This window comes from Ictalurus punctatus, chromosome 5 (assembly GCF_001660625.3).
Source record: "Ictalurus punctatus breed USDA103 chromosome 5, Coco_2.0, whole genome shotgun sequence".
Classification (NCBI taxonomy): Eukaryota; Metazoa; Chordata; class Actinopteri; order Siluriformes; family Ictaluridae; genus Ictalurus; species Ictalurus punctatus.
In genome coordinates this window covers 28353144-28380047 of record NC_030420.2, presented here as the reverse complement: position 1 = coordinate 28380047, position 26904 = coordinate 28353144, and the positions used below count along the sequence as shown (strand labels likewise).

Here is a 26904-nt window from a genome sequence, read left to right as displayed (position 1 = left end):
AAGGCATTTCACAGGGACTTTAAAGTTAATAAGACAAAAAAAATGCAACTTGTTATTTTACAGAGAAACAGTAAAAGCTCTCTGTACTCTGACCTGAGTGACAAGGGCCAAATCATTATGGCCAGATGACCGCTCCCGGTCAGCAGTGGTGAGTATCTACTGACAGTGGTCTGTGGAGGAGCAAACCACAAACTGAAGGTAGCAGGGTGTTGGACACCAAAGGCTCATAGATGCAGAACGCCAGTGAAGGATGCTTGGTCCAATGAGTCCTGGTTTCTTTTACATCAGGAACGTGTGCAGCGTTTACCTGGGGAAGTGATGGCACCATAATGCACTGTGGGGAAAAAGACAAGCAAGTGGACGGAATGTGAAGTTCAGGGAAGCGCTCTGATGTGCTGGTACAAAAAATAAATAAATCAGATCCGAGAGCAGCTCCGCTTCACAAGTTACAGGACTTGAAGGATCTGCTGCAGACGTCTTAGTGCCAGATACCACAGGGTACCTTCAGAGGTCTTGTAGAGTCAATGCCTCAGTGGACTGGAGCTGTTTTGGTAGCACATAAAGGACCCACAGCATATTAGGCGATAAAATAACATATTACAGGAATTAATATATCATTTATTTATCATGAACAAATATTCATCAACAACATACTGTGCAAACAAAGAAAATCTGAAGGAAAAGAAAACATTTCAACATTGATGATGACTCACAGCTTCAAGTGTAACATAGGTACATATTGACTAGCACACACCTTGAATTTATTTGCTGAATGATGGGCTGATTCTATAATTGCAGACTTTTAATTACCATGCTTAAATATACCACACTACGTACTGAACAAACACCAACTGAGCATCTCAGACTCAGCTTTCCTACAGCTTTTTTTCAAATTATCCCCTCCCTCTTCCTCTCTCTAGTCTCCACTCAACTGCCTGCAGACTAACTATGATCAGATCTCTACATTACCGCCATTGACTTAAAAGCCTTGTAATACAAGCCTTTGCTTGTATTTTCTCATTTTTGCTTGTATTTTCTCATTTGTAAGTCACTTTGTATAAAAGCGTCTGCTAAATGAATAAATGTAAATGTAAATGTAAATCTTCAGAAGATATAGTAGAATATGAGTCAACAATATTTCTGGTTCCAAAGAAGAGCAATGAGGAATCCATTTGTGCTCGTATATTTCTGTTCCTGAAGGCAAGACATGTTTCTGGTGCTTTCCTCATTCTCCAGTCCTTCTCAGGAATGGAGGAGATGTGACAGGTCTATATTTGACTGAAAGATGGCAGAAAACTCTTTAGAGAGAAGATCGTGCAAGGCCATGCCGTCGTGGGCGTACACCCAGCGTTCTCCTGTCCAATCGTAATGTTTCGGCCCGCTGCAAAAAAACAAAAAACAAAACAACAATATAGAATAATCAGTAAAAGACAGGATATGCCAATATATGGCTTGGCAGAATAATGTTTCCCGAAGGTTTGCACTAAATTCATACTGAGTATTGGTAATTAGGGCCAGTACTGGCTTGAAACACTGGATCTACTGACGTACGACTGATCTTGCCACCTTCGAGTGTTCAGGTTTGTCACCATCATGCCTGTGATGAAGTTACTGTTAGAATGTTGGTATCAAGTATCTCTGAAATCAACATCATAAGAAAAACGGCAAAAATGGGACCAGTGCATTCCTACTTTCTCCTGTATATCTTCCAGCTGCAACACCAAGAACTGAATGACCTGCTTTAGGTAAGAAATAAAACACTCAGAAGGATGCTGCTATGGGAAAATAATCAACTGGATGGTGTAACGTGGCCTGACATGAAGCAGAATTAACATCACCACATGTTCCAATAACAGCATGTTCCGAAGTGTTTTATTCCTCTTATACCACCGCAATTCGTCAACACTAACAATTATTTATTTGCAAACGACAAATTTGATCCATTTTACAGTTACATTTAATGTTGTGGAATATCCACGAAACAAATTAGGTCCTGTTATCACCTGGAGTTAATATGAAAAAAAATGCAGCTTGCCATGTTACTGAGAAAGCTGTCCACGCTGAGGAATTTCCCCACGTCTGAAAAATTGCGACTTTACCTCTAAGTGTTAGAAAGTACTGACACTGGAAACTCCTTCCAAAAATTCCTAAACAATCTCATTCAGAAACCTTCACCATATCAATAATTACACATTTTTAATGACACGCTTTAGTGTTAGTCAAGTCCCTGGGTTAGTTGTTACTATAGAAACATGGATCACAGTAATATAATGCTGTAGATCGTTTCTGCATACATTTTCAAAATGCTCTTCAGAAACAGGCTGCACAGAAAATAAAAAGCAGAGATGCTTGCCTTGTAGGAGAGGAGAGCCAAATCTGTCTGTTGGGTTTTTGTTTATTGATGACGTAAGTGCCATGGCCACCTCCTACTTTCACAGTCAGGACACCGCTCTGTGGAGAGCAGAAAGATGATGAAGATAAGGGTTACTTCAGGAAACACATTACTTCCAAGGAATATTTCAGGTCCGTATGCTAACACCGAGTCAGATGTGCTGATGAGAGCATTTGCATATTTAATAATGAAACAAAACAAAAAAAGGTTTTAGTCCAATCCCACTTCAAGTTTAAATCCCTAATACAGATACAGATATGGTTACGTAGAGCATTAAACAGATACAGGACAGATAACACCATGTTACACCCCTAATTTGGACCAAGAAAACAAACTTCCCTCTCACAGTACTGCTCATTTCTTAAATTTCCCTGTACAAAACACAATACAAGAAGATAAACTATTTTGAGCATCTATTACATTTCTTCTCATTAGCATCATTGCTAATATGTGCCTTCAGGCCATCTCTCCGAGCGCTGGCCGATCTTATGGCTTGACTTATGTTATGGATCCCTGATGAACACGTTTCTATTACATACCTGTGGAGAGAGTTGATTAAGAGAGCATTCGTTGGGAAAAGGAGGAAGATTTATTCCTCTTCACAGCCTTGAGGTGATCGAATTTCAGGAATGACTGATTACAGAGTGAGTCATCTCCAGTTAGTGCCATGCAACAGCCAGGAAAAGCAAAAGGTGTATGTGTGGAATAGGTGCTTATGCTCCAACTTGTTCTCCTGCTGCCATTTGGACGAAGAAAGAGTGAGAGAGAGCTGCTGAAATGGGAACATGCTACAGCTCAGACAGCAGCTGTCAGATCGCGTGATTTAAAAACCGACAGCATTATTAAGTCTTCCTACTACAGGCGACACAACATGCAGCAATACAGGATGTAACTGCCTTCATATCACATGGAACATTTATGCGCTATATAGAGAACAGCGATGTGTGTTGACTGTGACATGGGGGGGTCGGGGGGTTGGGTGAGAGCAGAATCTCCCTCCTCCGCAGGGGAGCCGACAGGAGACTCCCTCTCTGATATTTATCTGGAAGAGGAGTTGGGAGGACAGAGGGTGTGAACAACCAATCAACCTGTCATTACACCCCGCACACATCACACTTCCACCAGCCACTGCAATAAACCAAGGTGCAAGCAAGAGTGTCTTAAAAGTACTCCCACTCGCACAGCTTGTTTGGCTTGCTTCATATCTCCCTGGCAAGTCTCAGTACTACTGGGTGGAATAAATCTTATTCTGCCCCTGACACGCAAGGCGTCCCTCAAGGTTCAGCTCCTGGTCTGTTTCACTTTATAATCTTGCTCAAATTTGGCAACACAGCCTAGTTATTTCAGTCATGGAAACACTCACATCCATGTCAGTACTAGGTCAATAAAAATTTACACTGAACATCCAGCTCAAACGTTTACCCATTTAATGTATTGTGTTGTACAGCGAATGTAATGTACAGCGAATGTTTGCACCTTTTGTAATAGTTGTGTATGAGTCCCTCAGATGTCCTCGGTGTGAAAAGATGGATCTCAGAATCATATAGTCGTGTTGGAAAGGGGTGAAATATGCAGAAGATGCTGGAAAAGTAAAGAATGTGCAGGACCTGGAGGATTTTTCTGAAGAACAGTGGGCAGTTTAACTGCTGAGGACAAACAAGGGACTCGTGAACAACTATCACGAAACATAAAAACAGTCGTTGATCATCCAGGTAACAACAAAGTATTAAGAATCGAGCGTATGTAAACTTTTGAATTTGTTCATTTGTGTAAATTCATTTATTATTGTGCATGTGGACAATTTTTTCTGTGTGCTTGTATATTATATTTTTTAAATGATTACACATGCCTTGCAGAATCTGCAAAATGTTAAACGTATGACCTCAACTGTAGCCAGCAACAGAAAATAACATCTGTACTTTGGTACTCTGTTGAGTTGCATCTACTACAAAATCTGACATGCTGCACTCGGCGTTAATCTAACGCTGTCCCTTCATAAATCCTGCAAGAGACACGATTACCTCGGAATAGTTTAATACAAACATCACTCGCACACCCTCGCACACACAAAAAACCTCCACTTCCATGAGAAAATATGGAAAAGGGTTGCATGCAATTTTTAAAGCTTTGTTCTAAAATTCAGTATCCATAAAATGCATGTAAACTCAACAGACAACAGAATCTTTATTAAAGACAAAGTAGAGATGCAACAATGTGGAAAATTCATCTTTAGGACAAATCCCAGATTTTCTTCCTTTAAAATCCCTTGGTTTTGGGGTCAATGCACACAATTAGATTTGTTTTCTTTGCTTTTTAATTAAGAGTTTGAACTGAAATTTAATTTTAAAAGAAACTTTAACAGTTAATTAATTACTAGTAAATTGCATATAACTCTAATCCAGCACTGCCAAAAACATGCATTAGTACGGAACAGTTGGTACCAGAAAGAAAGAAAGAAGAAAAAGTAGGCAACACAGATCAGGTAATGTCCTGCTGGACGTCTTCCTAGCAGAAAACCTGCTTGAAATTTTAACAAACAGATCACAATCACTAGCCCAAGGCCGGGCTTGTCAAATCAAAGTAATTAAAAACAGCAAATACTGGAGGATGCAGACTAATCTGGCAACCCTGCTCAACCCACTTCATTGTGATTAATCTATAAGCTATTTCTAATTCTCACACTTGGGATGTCACATTTGATCTTTAAAAAAAAGTATGCTGAACAAACAGAATAAATTAGTGTGTGTGTGACTGACAAACATAAAACATTTATTTATTTATTTATTTAAATCCAGTCTATAACCGGCACTGTCCCATTTATGGCCTGCATCATCACATCTCATCTCATCGGCCTGTGACCGGGTCAGAAAAGTCATGTTTCTCCTCAGATGCACTGGAATCTGACCTGGTTTAACACAACATCTGCTGAGCAGCTCTGACTGACCTCGATCAAGAATCGATAGCGAGTAGAGAAGAACAGCAGTCTGGACAACCAACACCACCGTGAACATGAACCTATACATGAAAAAACTGCAGAATGCGAACGTGTGTTCTGTGCTGGGATCAGCCTGAATGAACTCAAACCAAGTTTCTGCATCACAGTCTTCACATGACGCCACTCAAATGCCAATTTAAATATTCCAGGGCATTCACGGATTACCTAAGGGGTTTTTAATGTGCGGCAAATTCATATTTTATCCATACTGTGCAGCTTTGGTACATATAAAATGCACAAAACTGCAAAATATGGATTAGTTCTTATGAACGAACTGTAAGTGTCAGGGTTAGGGATGGACGATATGGCAAAAATATCATATCACAATACTAGAAGACATTTCTAACATATACAATATATTTCATGATATATATTTGTGTTGTCTCAAAACAATTCAATTACATTTTTATTTAATGGCTACAAAAATTTAACAAAATTTCAATTGAACATTATAATTATTATTATTTTTTACATTTTACAGTTTTCAATATTCAATACAAAATTTTAACAACAGCTTGTCTGCTTCAAATCAGAGAATTGATTATTTTAAAAAATAAATGAGTAAAAAAAATAATAAAATCTCAGAAAAGTGTATTATGACTGATAGAGGCAGCCAGTCGTGAGCTTGTAGCCGGAGATCTAGAAGTGACACTGCCCATGAGCAAGTCCCAAAGGAAGTACACACTGAAGCTGTACTTCCTTTCATGTATGAAAAGTGTGATCAAGATAAGAAGAGAGAGAAAACAAAAAAAAAAATGCTGTTTAGCAGAACAGTGGCCAATACACTCACCCTGGATCATTAGACTTGGGTTTGTAGATCAACAGCGGCATCATGTGGACATTTAGATAAACTGCACCCATAATCATGCACTGAAGGACAGAAGCTTTTCCTTATTTCTATCAATACACAAAGTACTGTGCAAAAGTCGTAGGCACATGCAAAGAAATGCTGTAGAGCAAAGCAGCAAAATCCAGCAGCCTTCATTGTGTTTTTTGTCTGAAAAGTATCTCTTACCACTTAATATGCTGCTTTCTTTACTGACATACAATTTTCTGTAACATTTCATTTTTGCTGGAAAACGAATGTTTTTAGTACAGACTCGATAATGTAGAAGTAATAAAATAAATATATGTAACAAAGTTAAACAAAATCAGGTGCCTAAGACTTATGCACAGTATTGTACATATATTTTTATTTACTCACAGAAAACACCACGTCATAATCTTGCGCATCAGTAAAGCTCTCATCGGCGAGATCCTCAAAATATTCTGCCAACGCATCCAGCGTCTCATCAGCCAGCTTCTCATAGATGGCTTCTGTCAGCTCCCTGCCAAGGAACAGAGAGTGAGGGGGGAAAAAAACAACACAAAACATGACAGAGTGGGCGATTTAACATTTAACTCGGAGGTAACTGCTGCATTTCCATTTCTGTGTGCTTCATCGCCCGTGTAGTACTTGGTCCCATGCAGAAACACATGCGCATAGATCTATTTCATATACACTGTATGGTCAAAAGTATGTGGACACCTGACCATCATACCCAAATGTTGGTTCTTCCCCAAACTGTTGCACACAAAGTTGGGAGTACACAATTGTCTAGAATGTCTTTGTATGCTGTAACAAAGATTTTCCTTCACTGGAACTAAGAGACTCAAACATGTTCCAGCATGACAATGTCTCTGTGCACAAAGCGAGCTCCATGAAGACAGGTGGCGTGTCTCAATCAGCTCCCTAGGTGGTGAATCAGTATATCATGTACAACACAGGTTCAGGCACTGGTAAAGACTCTGGCTCACAACACATTGGGGCACCGATGACTCGATTTTCAGCAACATGACAATGTAGTCATGTAGTAAAACGTCACCACTGGCATTTATCAACAACAGGCAGGACCGATATCTTTCTATTATATGATATATAGATCTGTTAGCTTAATCGCACACGTTTCTGTCATGGTACTTCAAGCAAGATCGTAGGCTAGCTAGTGGATTTTTAAAAATCATTAAACACTTAAAAGTCGTTAGAGTCAAACAAACTGCATATAGAACGTCAAATAAAGCTAAAAATTCACCAACGTGAAAAACATTTTACAGCAACAACAATACAATTGTAGACGAAGTTGTGGTGCATTGTGGGATTTTTTTAGTGAGCAAATGTTCCAGTGCACTGGAAGGATTTTGTGATTGAGACAGCCCTTAAAATGTCTGACTTCCTTATCAGTGCCCTGACTACTGAACCAAGGAGCTGATTGAGACACACCCATGGTTTGCCAAGTTTGGAGTGGATGAATTCGAGTGTTCTGCACAGAGCCCTGATCTCAATCCCCACTGAACACCTTTGCAATGAACCAGAACGCCGGCTGCACCCCAGGCCTCCTCGCCAGGCCCTCATCAGTACCTGACCTCACTAATGCTCTTGTGCCCGAGTGAGCATAAATCCCCACAGCTATGCTCCAAAAACCAGCGGAAAGCCTTCCCAGAAGAGTGGAGCTTATTATAACCCCGCACTGAGACTAATTCTGGAATCGGATGTTCAAAAAGCACACGAGTGTTAGTCAGGTGTCCATAAACTTTTGGCCATACAGTGTAGTATGTGTTCTGTACTAAAATTTTCCATGCAGAAATACATGTGCATAGACCTACTGCATATGAGTAACAAAAACTGTGTATATTTTATTCTTTATATTTATATATATATATAATTTTTCAGGTTTATTTGCAGGTTTCAGTGATTTTGAGATATGTGATGGGGATTAAAAACCATGCACTGATTTACTTGGATTGAAGTGTGTTTTCTTCTGCAAGGGGAACGGTCAAGTAAAGTCCTCTTCTTTGTACGTGTCCATGTGCAACATCCGTCCACTGAAATAATAAGAGATGGAGTGCATTTCACATTGTACTAACAAATAATGTCGGACATGCTTTCTCTAATCCTGACATTAATTCTAATAGGCTTTATAAGCACAGTTATTAACATCTATAATAATTAAAGAAAAATATGTTCGTTTTAACTCAGGCATGAACGTGCGCTCAGTACATACATAAGACTGTTTTTTTTTTATTAATGTTTCTTCATTAATTTATTGATGTTACTCTTACAGCTCTGGTGGCCCACGATGCAGCTGGATTAAACTCTGGCCTTGCTGAGTTAGTGCTAGAAAATCCACATCTTGCCTGTAAAAGAAAATCAAAGCAGATTAGCACCAAACAGCTCCATGTGCCAGAGACGCCAGCTTGAATATAAGGCTAAGATCCAGGAATTATGTACGAACTGACCCGACTGTAAAGCTCAGCTCTATTAAATGGCTCGACTCGTTTTAAGAGGTCAGACGTATCTGGAAAAAGCGAGCTGTTTGTCAGTGCGTCATTTTCATTTTAGCTGTGGCATCCGTACCTGAACAATACCGCACTAAAAGGAAAAACAAGACTGAAGGCAAAAAATCCTGGAAACAAACAAAATGGCTGCGTTACAGACAGAGTGTTAGCACAGACGATTCCAGGTACCTGGTAACTGGTCCCAGCATTTATGAAACCAAACCAGGTTTACATGAACCTTGGAACCTTCGTCTCATTTCAAATACAGCTTGATGTCTGAGATAATGATAATGATAATGAGTCTTTATTGATCACATATACATTACAGCACAGTGAAATTCTTTTCTTCACATACCCCAGCATGTTAGGAAGCTGGGGTCAGAGCGCAGGGTCAGTCATGATACAGCGCCCTTGGAGCAGTGAGGGTTAAGGGCCTTGATATTTAACAAAATAAACTATTAAATCATATATAAAATATTGCCATGTATTTCACTACTGCATGGGCTCATACACAAAATATACCATAATTTAAAGCTCAATAGCATTTGAAAGGAATGATGTACAGTCACGTCCAACTGTAAAGTCACGTCCAACTGTAAAGTGTTAATCGAAATTGTCAGGTATGACGCACACCTTTTAGATTTTTGATATTTATTAAAATAAGCTATTAAATCACATGTAAATTAGATACGAATTTCACTGCAGAATAGCTGAACACTTTACAGTTGGTTATATGACTGTAAGTCATTCCCTTCAAATGCTATTGAACTTAGAAACGTGTTTAACAATGTCGTATGTAACTTTAGAGACGGTCCCTTAATTTCCGCATATCCGCGAATATCGAACGTCAAATCAACTTTATTCCAGAACAAAACCACCGGTTTATTACTCGCACTTTCTCACTCGTTCCCGTCTCTGAGAAACCATGGCGGTAAACTTAAGTAAAATTGTCGTGAAGGTAAAACTGAGTGACGGTGAGTTCCCTAGTTAAGTTATTATTTTAGCTGGGTAGTGTAACTAGCTATTAACGTGTAGTCATTATTTGCTTCGCTTAGCTAGCATTGGCTAAGAGAAGTGCTAGTAATGCTAGCGTTAGCGAACCGACAAGCCTTTTACATGAACTAAATGACACTTTATTGGTTAGCCAGTGCATCCCTGTTGCTGTGGTAGCTAAGCTACATACCTAGCGCAGTCAACGCAGCAACGGTTGCTAAGCTAAGATGAGCTAAACTAACTAGCCGGCACATTTACTTAGTTATCAAGTCTACCAATTTTTTAAATTTTTTTTTTTATTTTTTATTTTTTATTTTTAAACCGTAACACCTATTACAGTTAGCGACAACATTTTTCCTATAGACACTGGCGAATAAGAGATTTAGCACTTTTGAATTTCCGAGTGTCTGTATTAATAATTTAGCACACACACACAAAATATTTTGAAAAGCTAGTTTGTTTTGTTACTAAGCTCGGTTTAACCTGCGCTTCCTGTCAGTATTCTGAATTTCACAGAAATTCTAATATGCTTCCACTACAAATACTATTGCAAATCTTAAAAACCATTACCAAATTTCAAAGGTGTTCTATTGGTCCTTAATGGCACCCCTAGACATATGCCACCAATAGACGGCAGCAAATTACCATTAGAGGCTTTAAGGGACCATTACAGATTCCATTAAAACCAATGCAATTCCCATTAAAACCATTACAAATTCTCTAAGGGTTTCTGTTGTCAAAACAAAGCATTTTTTATCGGTCTAGCCTAATGAAGAACACAGAAGTTCCTCAGCTGTAGGTGTTTTAATCAGCGGAAATACTAACACGTCCCTGCTGAAAAACAACAATAGAAACATCACAGAAATTCTAATGGTTTCCACTACAAATACCATTACAAACCATTAAAGCCATTACCAAATGCCAAATGTGTTCTATTGGTCCTTAATGGTATCCACTAGACACTACACAAACATGCCACCAATAGACAGCAACAAATTACCATTAGAGGCCTTAAGGGACCATTACAGATTCCATTAAAACCAATACAATTCCCATTAAAACCATTACAAATTCTATGAGGGTTTCTATTGGTGGCTTTTTTTTGGGGGGGGGGGGGGGGGGGGGCTGTTTCTAGCAGGGATGTATTGATTGCCCCTGTTTCAGTTCCTGGGATTCTGGTGTCTTAAGGAAGACAATGAATCAGATCAGTAACCACATCTGGTTAATTTGTTTCAACGTTGTCACGACCTCGTGACGGAGCGGAAGATAAGGTAGGATGCAATCGCAGTAGAACAGGTTTATTTAAGAGAGAGACAGGCAGACAAATCCAAAACGTGATCCACAAACGTAATCCAGTAACATGCATAGTTCCGGCGATCGGCAAACAGGCATAAAGGGGTGAGGCAGGAATCAAGGTCGCGGTCGAGGAACAAAACAAGAAACATGAACAATAGCGCGGGACTGGTAGCGGAGAAACCAGCGTGAACAAAATTAACGAACCTAAACATAAACCATGAAACATGACATGAACTAAGACTATGGTTATCTATCGTGAGGACTCTAAACTAAGTGACTAACTCATTCAATATTCCGCATTGTGTGCTGGGATGCGCGCGGTATATATGTGGACATGATCAGTGTCGTAAATGCTCGCAGCTGAGGGCAATTCAGACACACTTGAAAATCCCAGCCAATGACAGAACAGGGAGGAGACATGACAGAAACATAAACAAATGCACGTGTCGAAATGTCACGATTGTCCACAAGAAAAAGCAGGTGCTCGCGCACCTGCTCGTGCACGCGCGCTCACATGCTCCACAGCGCGCTGCTTAAAGGGTAACTCGTGACAAGCGTGTTTACCATATGGTATTATTGTTGGCAAACAGATATCAACCCCATCACACAGGAATAAGTCACACAGGCAGGCCAACTCCCAAAAGGCTCCCTTTTCAGTTTATATGCTCACCACATAGGGAAGAACATGGTGGTGATATTTGTATAACAGAATAAAACAAAGTGAACCATGTGAGTAAAACATCACCATTTGAGATTCAGACACAGAAAAGCTTGACTCAGGATGACACTTTGTGGAAATTTATCATTGTACACAATCCCCTTTTTGTTCATTTTCCAGCCTACTGGTTTACTTTGGAGTTTTTTTTTTTTTATACATCCAATACAGAAGATCTAACCAGATGACATGACATTAACCGTAGATGTCTCATAAAGGTGTTATTACTGATACGAGTTTATTGCTCCAAACAGTGATGCGTTAACGTATGGTATCATCTATGGATACTGTAATGTAAGTGAGAACATTTTACATTTATGGTATTTGGCAGACGCACTTATCCATAGCAACTTACTTACTTTCTACATCTGAGTAGTTGGGGGTGAAAGGCCTTGCTCAAGGGCCCTTCTTGGCCCTTCTTTTTACTCATGACCTTCCGATTAAAAGTTCAACGCCTTAACCGTTGCGCTACCACTGCCCACATCACCACAGCTACTCCAGCACTGTAGCCACTTCCCCCAGAACTAACTTCAGGACAAAGAGTTTGGCATTTCATCCATTTTCTGTACTGCTTATCCTTCATAGGGTCATGGGGAGCCTGGAGCCTATCCTAGGGGATTAGGGGCATGAGGTGGGGGACACCCTGAATTGGGTGCCAACCCATCGCAGCGCACAATCTCTCACACACACATTCACACACTACGGGCAATTTGGAAATGCCAGTCAGCCTACACCGCATGTCTTTCGTGTTGGGGAGGAAACCGGAGTACCCGGAGGAAACTCCTGAAGTACGGGATGAAGATGCAAACACTGCACACAGGGCGGAGGCAGGATTTGATCCCCCAACCCTGGAGGTGCGAGGCAAACATGCTAACCACTAAGCCACTGTGTTTTATTCCTTACATATTAGACCAGATCTGGGGAAGTGAAGTAGCACCCAGTTTGTCATGACAAGGACATTAGCTGAGGCATCCTATTGACTGGTGCAAGTATGTGATTATCATCATTAGTAGTAGTAGTAGCACAGCAGGGTTGATGTAGTGGTATTTGTGAATGGTGCAACGAATGTATTTGCAAAAATATCTAAATACTGCAATGTAGTGGCATCCGTTCTAGGATGTATTCCCACCTCACATGTGGTGTTCCTGGGACAGGATCCTGATCCAGTCCGTGATAAAGCAGTTACTAAAGATGAACGGCTGAATCATATTGCAATACTTGAAAGAGTTTTCACAACACACATTTATTGCATGTATTGCAGTATTTATTTTTGATGAGGTTTGCTTGGTGTCAAGAAAAATGCTATAAAGTAATATGGAGATTTGAACATTATATAGCTTGATTGGGATTAAAATGGAGTTAGTCAGTCGAACACAAGTACTGAGGATATCTGCAGTATTCTTAGAAAGTGTTTTTCATTGTGAGGCAGTTTGTCGTGATACGTATATTATAGTCATGGTGTCCAGCCCTGTATTATTGTCCTGTTATTGTGTTAGTAACAGTCATCACTGTTTGTCCAGTATCTGAGAGTTTCTTTTGTCAGGTGAAAGTAAGTTCTGACAATGTTATACATGCTTTAGGGTATTGGCTTCCTTCCTGTGAAGTTTCTGTATGATGTGTGTTGTGTTGTTCGTTGATGACATGCCCTTTAAAGCAAACATGCTAAGACAAAGGCAGCTTTAAAAGACTCAAGTCATACAGGAGACATCACACTGTAAACACTAGAAAAAGTCTACTATATTGGCATATGAGTTATACAGCAGTTAGCCTTTGTACTACTAGGTGCTAAATGACACTGATCCTTTTAAAGATCTTGTGGATACAGTTAGAGTACTGTTGTTGCTGCTATTAAATAATTGCACAGAGTGGGTGAGATGGCTTTGAATAATGGATAAGAAACATGGTTGTTTCCTCTCTCTAGTCCACTGGGAGATAACAGTCTTCTGAAATGTCCAACAAACAGGAGCTTTGTATTTCTAGTTTTTTTGTTTGTTTTTTTTAGACAAGGTCAGACTTAGCTTTCTCTCTGAAAGAACTAAAACGACATACCTGTTATTAGGGCTGTATAGGGAGCTTTTTCTTGTGCAACATTTTCTAAATATACATCTCTCAAAGTTAGTTTTGCTTTATTGCAGGGCGAATACATCAGGCCATGGTAACGTCTTTAAACGAAGACAACGAAAGTGTTACTGTGGAGTGGATAGAAAATGGAGACACGAAAGGAAAAGAGGTAAGCCTAAAGCCCTTGTGTATGCTTATAACACTCAGCAATGTTTGGAAGAACAGTGCCAGCGTTCAGAGGAAGGATAAGGGCAGCAAGCTGCACTGCACAAAAGTGGGCATTGTCCTTTGCATGCACTGACGCCATTTTCATCTTTACAATAAAATTGAAACTCCTTTGAAACGATTGAAACAATAAAAAAAAATCCTAGTTAGAGCTTTTATTGGTTTATGAAAGAAAAAGGCTACCACTTATGCTTTGCCATAAAAATGCAGCTTAAAAAAAGATGACTTCAATGTAAAGTTGCTTCTTTAAGTGATAAGTGAAGCCTTGGCCGTTTTTCAAGTGGTTGCCTTTTATCTATAACGTGATATTGTTTAATAATCAATAAAGAGCTCAACAGAAAAGACTTTACTCTGTTGTCAGAAAAACACGTTTGAATCCTGATGATGGCCTGAAGTTCAAGAGAGTATGATATTTCCCAGCTGTCAGGATGTGAAGGATAGCGTTTCTCATAGCCCCGATGATCTGAGGAACGCCAATCATTTGTGGGCTTCTCTGTAAGATTATGTATATGGAAGAGACCAATTATAACTAATGCCTTGAAGGAAGCAGTGTCATCCCGCCATCCTCCCCATTTAGTAGGTCGTGGGTAGGACTGGACAAATGTCTGACTAAAAGAAATAAATACATACAACTGTTAAAGAATTCATAGGTGAATTTTTTTATATCACTGTTCTGATAACACGAATGATCTTAGTATATTTTTTCCTTAGAAAGCATTTACATTATATTATACATCCCATTATTTTTCATTTATTTGGCAGATACCTTCATCCAAAGTGCTTTACAAACTGAGACAAGATACAGTGCAAGTATAGCACTGAGGGTCTTGCTCAAGGACCCGGCAGTGGATCTGTGGCAGGCCTGGGGGTTTGAAAACAAGCAGAGATTTCTATACATACAGATTATTTTTATTTTTTCAGACATGAAGAGATCAGTCAAGTGGGAATGTAGAATATTGCTAAAGTTTGGTAGGAGAGCAAAATCGCATTTGCCCAAGAACAGGACCACAAGCATTTACAATGAAAGGGGGACACTCGAATACATGTAGACTTAAGAAAGTCACCAATTCTTCCTGCATGTTATGTTCTACAAGGCCAACACTTAATCTCATTTGAAAGCAATCATGAATTTAGGTTTCCTGGGACTTTAATATGTGCCATTTTGTACTTTTGGCTAAGACTGATTGAATGTGTTTTTCTCTTTAAACAGATTGATCTAGAGTGTATATTTTCACTAAACTCAGATGTTGCTCCAGAGGAGGAGATTTCTCTGAGCCCTATAACACCACCTCCTCCCACACCTACCTCTATGAAGGTCAACAAGATCCCCAAGGTTTGTACAATCATCCAAGCACAGCATAAGGTTAAACAAAAGTTTTCTGTTTTTTTCTTTCTAATAAACTCACAAACTGAAGACATTCACTTGCAGTTGTCCTGATCTGCAATTTACCCGGATAGGGAGAGAATAGTATGCTCCTTATATTTTAATCGAAAAAACCCTCTTGCATTCGTAAACAAAGCTCATTGTAATTTCTTATTGCTGTGTAGAATCGAAGGACTATCGCTCCTGGAAGGGCTGAGATCCCATCCAGAGACAATAAAGGTATGATTGTCCCTGTGGCTCTTGTAGTGTTTTAGATGTGAGGAATAAAACCGATGCTCACAACTGTGTGCGTTTATGCACGTGCATGTTACGCTGACAGTCGGATCAACTCGGGCGCGTCCTGGCCAGCAGCAGCCAGAGTCAGCCCTCCCTCCACCTGCTCAGCAACCAGCTCAACCTACACAGTCCCAAACACAGCAGAACCAACAACAGCTGCAGAATGGTTATTGCACACCTTTGATTAAAATAGCACTCTTTTCTTGACACACAGTAATGGCCTCCCTCCAGTGGAGTGGGTCTTACTGCAGCTTCACAAGTGTTTTTCTGTCTACACACTGCTCTAAGGGAGACCATAGTTCAGCACCTTAAATGGGCTTCCTGTGGTGTTTTTCCTTATTTGCTTCTCTTTTTTTTGCAGCTCTGTGGAGAAATATATTTCAACATTTTAGAGAAGAAGAAAGAGTATTGTTTTTGCTCTATTGCTTTTCCTCCTAGTTGGTGGTGATTTGTATACACTGAATGATTTGAATTAATGGAACGTTTCAGAGCACGGCCATTCACCTAAATTGCTATTTAGTCTGTGTTCAGTTGTTCCTTTGTACAGAATTTGAAGCAGTTGTACATTCAATATAGGCACAGGGACAGATAGAGAAGAGGAAAAGATCCTTTTACAAAGGAAGTGGATGATGCTATTGTTTAGTCAGGATTGTCTGACTGTATTGTCATGATGTTTGGCAGCGAGGAGGAAGTCCAACTGTGTGAAAGATGTAGAGAAAATGCAGGAGAAGAGAGAGAGGCGGCGACTGCAGCAGCAAGAGCTAAGGGAGAAGAGAGCGCAGGTCAGTGCACGCCTATGACTTTCAAAATCCCATAATCACAATATTGCTTCGATTATCATCTCTTGTCTTGATGTAGCAGTGTGAATGCTACACGCTCACATAAAAGCCCTAATTTAACCATGGGGCTGAATTTGTGTATTATCTGCCCTATGTTGTGTTACTATGATTATATTATTTGTGTTAAAGACTAGTTTTGCACTTTTCCCCCATAATGGTCATTATTACGTTCTGTATTGGGGAGCTGGTCTTATGTTAAATGCAAAATATACCTCTAGTTCTACCTCTGACTTTGTCTCGTTGTAACGTCTTGTCATATGTTACATGATGAATAATCTTTTTGTTTTGAAGGAGGTGGACACGACAGTCCCCAACTATGAAATAATGCAGATGATCAGAGATTTTAGGGCAAGTATGGATTACAGACCACTAACCACAGCGGATTTGGTGAGTATGAACCGAAGTGTATTATTTATTATCCTGCCAAAGATGTTTGCCTGATCTTTTTGTGAAAGTTTTGTGTGCTGATTTTAAACAAGATTAAAAAATAAAAACTATGGTACTGTAGCTGTAAGAGTAAAGAGAATCTTAATGTTTGCAGATTGAAGAGCGCCGAATATGTGTTTGTGTGAGGAAGCGCCCTCTTAACAAAAAAGGTGAAACAGACTTATGTATATTTTCATGATGACTTATTAAAATGCTCTACCGCTGTTCTGAATATGTGTAATCTCCAGTTTCTTATAGCTACCAGTTTTGGCTCAAAGTATTTTAACCCATCCTAGTTGATACTGAATAAGCCTTTTGATTCCCTTTTAATAGGAATAGAAATCTCAAATAGCATAAAATAAACATAAAGACTGAATGCGACAATTGTCTTTCAAATCACCGAGTGTGTGTGGTGAGCTGTGGTGTTAACGGACGTGTCATGTCTTGTATTGTAGAACTCACTGCAAAGGAGCTGGATGTGCTCACCATCCCCAGTAAACATGTCGTCTTGGTCCATGAGCCTAAGCAGAATGTGGACCTCACCCGATACCTAGAGAATCAAACCTTTCGCTTTGATTATGCCTTTGACGACAGTACATCAAATGAAATGGTTTACAGGTTTGTCTTTTTCTTTTCTGTGCATCCACAACTTATTTGTAATCCACTAATGTTAAGAGTTTGTTGTTGTCTTGGGTGGAAATTAAGAAGTTCTTCTGTGCAGGTTTACAGCAAGACCTTTAGTGGAAACGATCTTTGACAGAGGAATGGCTACATGCTTTGCGTACGGCCAAACCGGAAGTGGGAAAACGCACGTGAGAGACATGTATTATATGATTGTACAGTGTGTAATAGTAATATTCAAGTATGTAGCTCATTGTATGGAGCTCATTGTAGTGCACATCGCTTATTACGTAGAACCGCACTTATCCTCGAGGATTTATGTTGATGTCTTTGGTTTTTCAGACCATGGGTGGAGATTTTTCTGGAAAGAACCAGGATTGCTCAAAAGGAATCTATGCATTAGCTGGTAAATGTTTAAGAGAGTTTTTAAAGCCACAATTAATCTTTTCAAATATATGGTCATGTGAAACAATAAGTACGCCCCATGGAAATCGTTAGCTTTATTTATTTATTTATTTATTTTTCATATTTCCACAAGAAAACATTTGATCCTCTTTGAAACAGTGCCTATTAATATAGCTGATACACTGTATAAAATGACACAGAAAATTGAGTTTTGGAGTAATTTTCCCAATTTAAATGAACAAAAAAATCAAATCAATCACATGGAGAAGTAAGTACACCCCTACATTTATCACATCTTCAAATCCATACAATTAGAATCAGGTGTTCACGATTGGGTGCCAGTGACTGAAACCTGTCTTATTTATACCTTTCTCATATCTAGTGTCTGGTGTTCCCTATTGAGGTGTGTGGTGTCAGCATGCCAAGATCTAAAGAGTTCTATAAGGCCTAAAAGTCAGAAAGAGATTTCACAAATTTGACCTGCATGGGAGGCATGCCAGGAAAAATCCTTTGCAAGATTACAGTTTGCCAATGAGCATATAGGTAAAGACCAGGCCTTTTGGAATAATGTGCTATGGACAGACAAATCAAAGATAGAGTTGTTTGGCCACAGTAACAGCAGACATGACTGGGGCAGACCAAAGACCGCTTTTCAGGAGAAACACCTCATACCAACTGTGAAGCTGGACAGCTTGCATTCGTTGATTCAACTATGAATTCTACAAGATAATGTGAGACCATCTTGTCCGAAAGCTGAAGTTGAACTGAAAACGGACCTTTCAACAGGACATTGATCCTAAGCACACTAGCAAATCCACCAAGGAATGGCTCAAAAAGAAGAAATGGAGAGTTATGGAATGGCCTAGTCAAAGCCCAGATTTGAATCCCATTGAAATGTTGTGAGGGGATTTGAAACGGGCAGTACATGCGAGAAAACCCTCAAACATCTTACAACTGAAATAATATTGCATGGAAAAGTGGTCACAATTTCCAGCAAGCCTGGTGGACAATTATGCAAAACACCTACAAGAAGTTATTTCTACTAAAGGGGGCAATTCTAGCTTCTGTATCTAAGGGTGTACTTACTTTTTCCACAGATGATTATCACATCTATTGATATTTCTTTTAAATAAATGATTTAAAAAGCTAATTTTCCTTGTGGCTTTGTTCAAGTATATGACCTTTATTAATAGGCACTGTTTCAAAGATGATCAAATGTTTGCTTGTCCAAATATGTCAAAAAAGCCAACAGTTTCCATATATTATTCCACATCACTATAAGCTGCAGTTTGAATAGCTTCAAAATAAGCAGTCTCAAATATGTTTCTTCTGTTTACTCCATGTAGCTCGTGATGTTTTCCTTATGCTGAAGAAACCCAACTACAAGAAGTTGGATCTTCAAGTCTACGCAACCTTCTTTGAAATTTACAGTGGAAAGGCAAGTGACTCGAACACTTCTGGTCATCCTCCAGAAAACAGTGCTTTGGATGTTGTAAAGCAATTCTCTAGTGGTTATAAAGGGTTAGTGGATGTGGAAGATCGCAAAGAGATTTTTTTTAATTTGAAGTACATATATTTTGTGCCTGATCTGGCCCAAGTCACTTACTTTTTGTGGCTTTTGATGCTGTTCCCAGGTGTTTGACTTGCTGAACCGTAAAACAAAGCTGCGTGTAATGGAGGATGGGAAACAGCAGGTGCAAGTGGTTGGGCTGCAGGAGAAAGAGGTCAGATGCACTGAAGATGTCCTCAAGCTCATTGAGGTCGGAAACAGCTGCAGGTAACTCTATAAAACAGCTTAATGCTCTCTGATGTAATAAATATGCTGTGTGATTATATTATATATCTGAAAAAATGTTTTTTCTTATTAACCTAGTAGTAATTTTTTCACCTCTTGATCCCCAGAACTTCAGGACAGATTTCTGCCAACGCTCACTCATCCCGAAGCCACGCTGTCTTCCAGATTATTCTGCGCAGGAAAGGGAAGATGCACGGCAAGTTTTCATTGATTGACCTGGCAGGGAACGAGCGTGGCGCTGATACATCCAGTGCTGACCGCCGGACACGGCTGGAGGGAGCAGAGATCAACAAGAGCCTACTTGCACTGAAGGTCGGCAAGTTACCGGAGAAAAGCGTAGTTACAGTTACATCCGGATTCAGAACGTCTTTTCATAAAAGTCAGAATATTTTTCTGAATTATGAATGATTAAAACATTGTGTGTTCCCGATTTATGAAATGGTGAATTTTAGCATTGAAATGCATCCTAAAGCTTTTTGAGCTGGTGTCTAAAATAGCTGGTGTCCTGTCTCCATCAAGGAGTGTATTAGAGCCCTGGGGCAGAACAAACCGCACACGCCGTTCAGAGCCAGCAAACTTACGCACGTGCTCAGAGACTCATTCATCGGCGAGAACTCGAAGACGTGCATGGTGAATAGCCACTTCTTGTTTCACACATCATTTTTTTTAAATAATAAAAATTACAACCTTGTTTTTAATGCAAGTGAACCATGGTTTATTTATAGACAACTCTGATTATGATTTGTTTTTATTTTTTTTTCCTGATCAGATTGCCACCATTTCTCCTGGAATGGCTTCCTGTGAAAACACTCTGAACACACTACGATATGCCAACAGGTATAAATGCAGTCTCTTTGGTTTTCTATATATAAAGTATTTACTGGATTTTGATTATTGATGAAATACAACCAAGTGAACTATTTATAATGCTAAAAACAACAACTTGTTTATTAGTGATGTATTTTGTGTGCAGGGCAAACGGTTGTGTCCCGATTATTCCTTTTACTCCTCTCTCTCTCTGTCTCTCACTTTTTACTTGTCTTTCCTGCTTATTCCTTGCTGCTCCAGAGTAAAGGAGTTTGGGATTAGTCCCTCAGATATCCTGTTTTCTCAGGGTGGAAGTCGCTCTGGGCTCTCTCCCACTTGCGAGTATGAGCACAAGCTTATTTATCCAGCTTCCCCATGTGCCTTCGCAGCAGATACACACTGTTAAATCTTTGTTTGCATCTAGCTGGCTGATTTTCACCCCATGATGCATGAGAAGCAGCTTACACCTTCACGCCGAGTCACATGCCTAAATAACACGCACGGCCTCCCATTAGAGCATAAACAAATGCTGCTTCTTTTGATCATTTTGAGTGGTGTGCTTGGTGAATATTTTTTCGTCAGCCTTCCACCTTTTTATTAATCTGCTTTCATTTCACTTTGTAACCCTGGGAATGTATACTGTGTTTCTGTTGTGTGCATTAAGAAAGGATCAAATGTAATGACATCATAAGCAGTAAGGTGAGTGGTGGGAATCTCTAGGCACCTTGGGGGCTTGATTAGATATAAAATCAGCGTGCCATGCCACCATTATAAACCGATTCTTTATGCATCTTGAAGTATCTCAGATTTCTATGGCCTGTTTTTCATAGTACGACCACTTGCTGCTTTTAACATGTTATCATTTGTCACTAGGCTTAGTGTATTTAGAGTCATCAGAACACATTTTACCATTTGAATGTTATTTGAATTTAAGCATTTAAGTATTTAATCATTCAAGGGCAAAGGAAAAAAACATTCAAATGTATGATATGCCTTATACTACTTTATTGCCCTAATCAGAGGTATCTGGCCATAACACATTATTATTATTATTCTTATTTGAGATGTCTGTATTTCAGTAAAACGTAAAGACGCCTATCAAATGAATCAAATGCAGCCCCTTTTTCTTGTTCCTGGCGTTATTCACACTAGTAGGCCCCCTGCAGACGAATTTGAGCATGCTCTCTCCTGTTAACACAGAGTGAAGGAGCTGACCGTGGACCCGAACACCATGGCTGAAGGAGTGCGACCCAACATCAACGCTATCACCGAGCTGGACATCATGGAGGAAGAGTGGGAACTGAGTAGCTCCCCTCAGAGAGATGACCTCAAGCTGCTCTGTGAACAGAATGTACGAAACAGATTAAAGCTTTCTTAGTCCGAAAGCACTGAAACAACACGCGCTTATCTTCAGCAATTTTAGATGTAAAGTTTTGTGAAGATTACCCTGACCCAAAGATAAAGTTTTGTTTTCAGGTGTCTGGGGAAAAATGGATGCTATCAGTAATTTTAATGCAGAAAGAGGTTTGTTGTTTTAAAGACGGAGGTTTGTGATTTTTTCAGGAAGAGGAAGTGTCTCCTCAGCTCTTCACCTTCCATGAATTGGTGTCCCAGCTGGTGGAGATGGAGGAGCAGGTACTGGAGGACCACCGAGCAGTGTTTCAGGTGACACAGTTACACTATGAGCTTATCCTGCAGGCTTCACTTGGTTTTCATATTCATATTCCTCTGCAGTGTGAAATTTGTCTTCAGTCTGAAAGTCTTAAAAGTTGCGAAAAAGTATTTACCTAGTGTCTAATCAGGATTTGTCAATGGCTTACATACAGTGCTGTGAAAAAGTGCTGATCTCATACAAAATAGTTTTAGATCTTCAAACGAAATACAACATAAAACGAAGGAAACCTGAGTAAACACACAACAGTTTTTATTTCAAAATTTTTTGTATTTTTATTGAAGAAAAAAGTTACCCAAACCAATCACCCATGCGAAAAACTAATAGCCCGCTTAAACTTAAAATCTGGTTGTGCCACCTTTAGCAGCCATAACTGCAACCAAACACTTCCGATAACTGGAGATCAGACTTTCACTTACATCTAGGACTAGGACTTACTCCTAGGCTTTGGATCATTGTCTTGCTGCATAATCCAGTTGCACTTAAGTTTCAATTTATGGACTGAAGACCGGACATTCTCCTTTAGGATTTTCTGATAGAGAGCAGAATTCATGTTTCCCTCAATTATTGCAAGTTGCCCAGGTCCTGAAGCAGCAAAGCATCCCCACACCATCACACTTCCACCACCATGCTTGACTGTAGTCATGATGTTCTTTTTGTGGAATTTAGTGTTTGGTTTATGCCAGATGTGTCTTTCTGATAGTGGAGTCATAAATAGTGACCTTTACTGATGCAAGAGAGGCCTGTAGATCCTTTTGATGTTGTCCTTTGCTCTTTTGTGACTTTCTTGATAAGTCATTGCTACGTCTAGTCCAGCTGAACTTCATAATGAATGCACTGCCATAGATTTGGGGAATTAGTTACTATGGGGGTAAATACATTTTCACACAGGCCCAGTTGGTATTGGATAACATTTTTGCGAAAAATAAATAGCGTTAATATTTAAAAACTGTATTTTCTGTTTATATCAGTTGCCTTCGTTTTAATTACTGAAACAATTTAGTATGAGAGAGACACAAAATCAGAAGAATTCAGATGGAAAATACTTTTTCACAGCACTGTATATAGACAATAAAAGTGTTTTTGTTTTACTGGTCATTTCAAGTAACTTTTTATTGATTTATTTGTTTGTTTGTTTGTTTATCATCATCATCTTGTATTAAAGTTTGTCATTATTCCTGTGTGTAATGGTGGGTGTGTTTTTGGGTCCAGAGGTCAATTAGATGGCTGGAGGATGAGAAGGTTCTGCTGGAGATGACTGAGGAGGTGGATTATGATGTAGACTCCTACTCTTCCCAGCTTGAGCACATACTGGACCAGAAGATCGACGTCCTGATTGAACTCAGAGGTAACCCACATTCTTAAATCCTCTGATTGTGTTTTTTTTTTCTTTCCCTGTTGACAATGGGCATTTATCACAAGTTTCAAACAAAAGATTTTCACAAATACTCCCTGGGGCTTTGGCCCTAAATCTGAACCTAAATCTGTGATTCATTTCTAATTAGGATTATCTTGTTTTTGTGGGCACACATTATACCGTACAAAGTATACAATTCTACAACAATGTAAATGGTAACTTCCAAAATACCAGTAACCAGCCAATTGTTAGTGTATACATGTGCTTCTGTTAACCTTGGGTAAATCTTGCACAAGGCTTATCTTACTTATTACCACATAATTTTTTTCATGACTAAACATTCACATTTAAAATTGTCTCTAGTCTGAGTAACTTAATTAGTGAAGACTAACCTAAGACCAGCCACAAACATCAGCTATCTGATTCTCAAACGCACCATCGGTGTCTGTTTGCACCCTTGTTTAAAGCTCTGTTTGAGTGACATGAAGGCTGGGAGTCTTGAAAAACCAGACATCAATCAGACGTGCTTATTAGAATATTAGGATCACCACCAGACACTTAAACAAATGCTTTAAAAATCATCCACCTTTCCTGCTAAGAAATTGTGTAATATTGTGTATTCTTTTATTTGACAGATAAAGTGAGGTCGTTCCGCTCAGCCCTGCAGAAAGAGGAACAAGCCAGTAAGCAGATCAATCCCAAGAGGCCTCGGGCTTTGTAGACTGGGACTAAGGGCACAAGCATGATGGCTAGACATTTGACATCAGTTTCAGCAAATACCAAATAACCGTAGTGTGCATCCGTACTAGACGACCTGCTAGTGTCCGGCAGAGTTACTCCGAATTTGAATGTCTCTTTCTTTGGCTCACGTGTGAAATATTCAAAACATTAGACCATTGCTTTAAGTGGACTGCTGATCTTCCAGTCAGGTCAGGCAGAAGAATTGGCAATCACGCCCATCTACTAATGAAACATCGCACACAAAATTACACTGAATTACATTTTGAAGATCAGCATGTGCCTTAAGACAACTGTACAAGCACAGCCATTCAGATAAGCAAGTGGAATTTGTATTCTGGTTGAAAAATTGGAGTGAAACTCTGCGGTAGATTTGGGAAATAGATTTATTTTCTTTGTATTTTATTTTTATTTATTTACTTTGTTTGTAAGTTTAGGTAAATGGCTGTTAACTACACTGTCCATTTTTTAAAGGGTCTTTAACACCTTCTTCTTTGTTTGAAGCATGTGCTTTTAGTAACCTGTTCCCCATTCTCCATTCCCAGCATGGCAGACCAGGCCCATCTGCACTTTATATAGCCCTGTTTCTCTAGGGGTCTAATGTTGGACCTCGTTGTATTAATCGATTGTTTCCTTTCGGAAGGGTTAATTATGTCTTTCGTTGTTTGTTTCAGTCACACTGTTCAACTTTCAATTGTCTGAATGAATGATCTCAAGGAGGTTGCTGCTGCTCTGGGGTGTGAGTAGAGCTGGATTTGGTCAATAATACTGAATTTGGGGTGTGAGTAGAGCTATATTTGGTCAATAATACTGAATGTTGTTTCTTGGTTTTACTAGGACATTGTCCTCTTAGACATTTTTTTTACTCTGTGCTGTTGCTCTTTTTGATCCGCTGCACCATGCTTCACTGTCTTATCTGGTGTCTGGAAAACATGTTGCTCAAAACACTTAAACTGTTTTCTGTTTTCAGGAAGAAAAAAAAAAAAGATGCTATAAACAGACATATGGAACAGACCCCCTGTCACTACAGCTGAACTTTTTTTGTGCTTTCTTTTGGTCTGTGTAGAGCCTCAGGAAAGTGACAGATCACCCAACCTCACTCGAGCCATGCACTAGGGAGACGACTTTAGAACCAGCTAGTCAGACCGACAAAAAGAAATAAACATATGTACAGTAGCTACACTATTAATAAAGTCGCTTTTATGTATGTTGTATTTTTTAGATGGAGTTTGTTTATGCACCTACTGGAGCATCCAGACAGTAAGGCATTACAGTAATCTAGTTTAGAGGTGACGAAAGCATGAATGATGTAGTGACAATATATTTCTTATCTTAGAAATATTTCTGAGATGAAAGAAGACTATCCTAGTAATATCTACATCAGCATCAATTGATAGACTGGAGTCAATAATCACACCAAGGTCTTTTACTGCTGTACATGATGAAACAGAAGTTAGCATCCAACGTCTAATGTCCTTTACACAATCCTCAACTTTACTAAGCTGCTGTCTGTCCTCTGGCTTCGCTGAAACATACAACTGTGCATCATCAGCATAACAGTGGAAGCTAATTCCATGTTTACGAATAATTTGACCTAGAGGTAGCATATATAAAGTAAAAAGCAGTGGGCCTAAAACAGAACCTTGTGGAACACCAAATTTAACCTCGATATGCATGGAGAAGTCTCCATTTACATCTACGAACTGATAATGATCGGTCAAATACAGTGCATCCAGAAAGTATTCCCAACGCTTCACTTTTCCCACATTTTGTTATGTTACAGCCTTATTCCAAAATGGATTAAATTCATTATTTTCCTCAAAATTCTACAAACAATACCCCATAATGACAACATGAAAGAAGTTTGTTTGAAATCTTTGCAAATTTATTAAAAATAAAAAACAAAAAAAGCACATGTACATAAGTATTCACAGCCTTTGCCATGACACTGTAAATTGAGCTCAGGTGCATCCTGTTTCCCCTGATCATCCTTGAGATGTTTCTACAACTTGATTGGAGTCCACCTGTGGTAAATTCAGTTGATTGGACATGATTTGGAAAGGCACACACCTGTCTATATAAGGTCCCGCAGTTAACAATGCATGTCAGAGCACAAACCAAGCCATGAAGACCAGGGAATTGTCTGGAGACCTCCGAGGCAGGACTGTATCGAGGCACAGATCTGGGGAAGGGTACAGAAACATTTCTACAGCATTGAAGGTCCCAATGAGCACAGTGGCCTCATCATCCATAAATGGAAGAAGTCTGGAACCAACAGGACTCTTTTAGAGCTTACATGTTTAATGAAAAGCTACAAAATACACTGTGAACCAAGCACACTAGGTGCATGTTAGAAACTAGCTAACAAACATGAAGATGAACAAACTCTGATCCATGCCTTCCACTTGAATATTGGATTTTATGAATGACAAAAAATATAAAATAAATAATAATAAATCTGGACAGGAGGCATGCCATGTCTGAAGTCCGTCACACCAAGAAATGATTTTGGGAATACAACAAAGGAAATTCCACTGCAACAGTCTGCGCTTCCTGTTCAACATAGAAGCCTCGGTGTATAGAACCGAGATT

General features: G+C 39.4%; 2 protein-coding genes across 10 annotated transcripts; one reads left to right on the top strand and one right to left on the bottom strand.

The window, feature by feature from the left end:
* Window positions 1-602: 602 nt before the first annotated feature.
* LOC108265194 (frataxin, mitochondrial-like) lies at window positions 603-8762 on the bottom strand (the record flags this gene model as incomplete). The annotated part of the gene is made up of 6 exons (XM_017467321.2): window positions 603-1381; window positions 2354-2451; window positions 6592-6715; window positions 8164-8249; window positions 8487-8561; window positions 8664-8762. Coding segments are annotated over 6 exons (621 nt in total), but the record flags the coding sequence as incomplete, so codon positions are not given.
* Window positions 8763-9315: 553 nt separating this feature from the next.
* LOC108265193 (kinesin-like protein KIF2A) lies at window positions 9316-26899 on the top strand. 9 transcript variants are annotated; one of them, XR_008396472.1, is made up of 22 exons: window positions 9537-9676; window positions 13842-13936; window positions 15203-15325; window positions 15541-15595; window positions 15696-15818; window positions 16334-16434; window positions 16783-16878; window positions 17033-17087; window positions 17373-17535; window positions 17639-17729; window positions 17881-17944; window positions 19290-19381; window positions 19578-19720; window positions 19846-20050; window positions 20258-20368; window positions 20508-20575; window positions 21746-21896; window positions 22109-22210; window positions 23430-23565; window positions 24210-24257; window positions 24987-25093; window positions 25379-25468. XR_008396472.1 is itself a non-coding variant. In XM_053680392.1 (22 exons), exons 1-21 carry the CDS (start codon window positions 9628-9630, stop codon window positions 25016-25018), a joined length of 2103 nt encoding a protein of 700 aa, XP_053536367.1. In that variant the 5' UTR covers window positions 9537-9627; the 3' UTR covers window positions 25019-25051; window positions 25379-25468. The 9 variants fall into 9 exon arrangements, 8 of the variants coding, with proteins under 8 accessions (XP_053536369.1, XP_053536367.1, XP_053536364.1 ...); XM_053680392.1 differs by having other exon boundaries at window positions 24987-25051; XM_053680394.1 differs by lacking the exons at window positions 9537-9676; window positions 24987-25093 and adding an exon at window positions 9316-9322 and having other exon boundaries at window positions 25379-26899.
* Window positions 26900-26904: the final 5 nt, after the last annotated feature.

Coding starts and splice junctions, on each gene's coding strand:
- LOC108265193 (XM_053680389.1), top strand. CDS start 9,628: ATGGCGGTAAACTTAAGTAAAATTGTCGTGAAGGTAAAACTGAGTGAC. Junction 16,879..17,032: donor CACTAACCACAGCGGATTTG/GTGAGTATGAAC, acceptor TAATGTTTGCAG/ATTGAAGAGCGCCGAATATG. Junction 17,730..17,880: donor CCGGAAGTGGGAAAACGCAC/GTGAGAGACATG, acceptor TTGGTTTTTCAG/ACCATGGGTGGAGATTTTTC.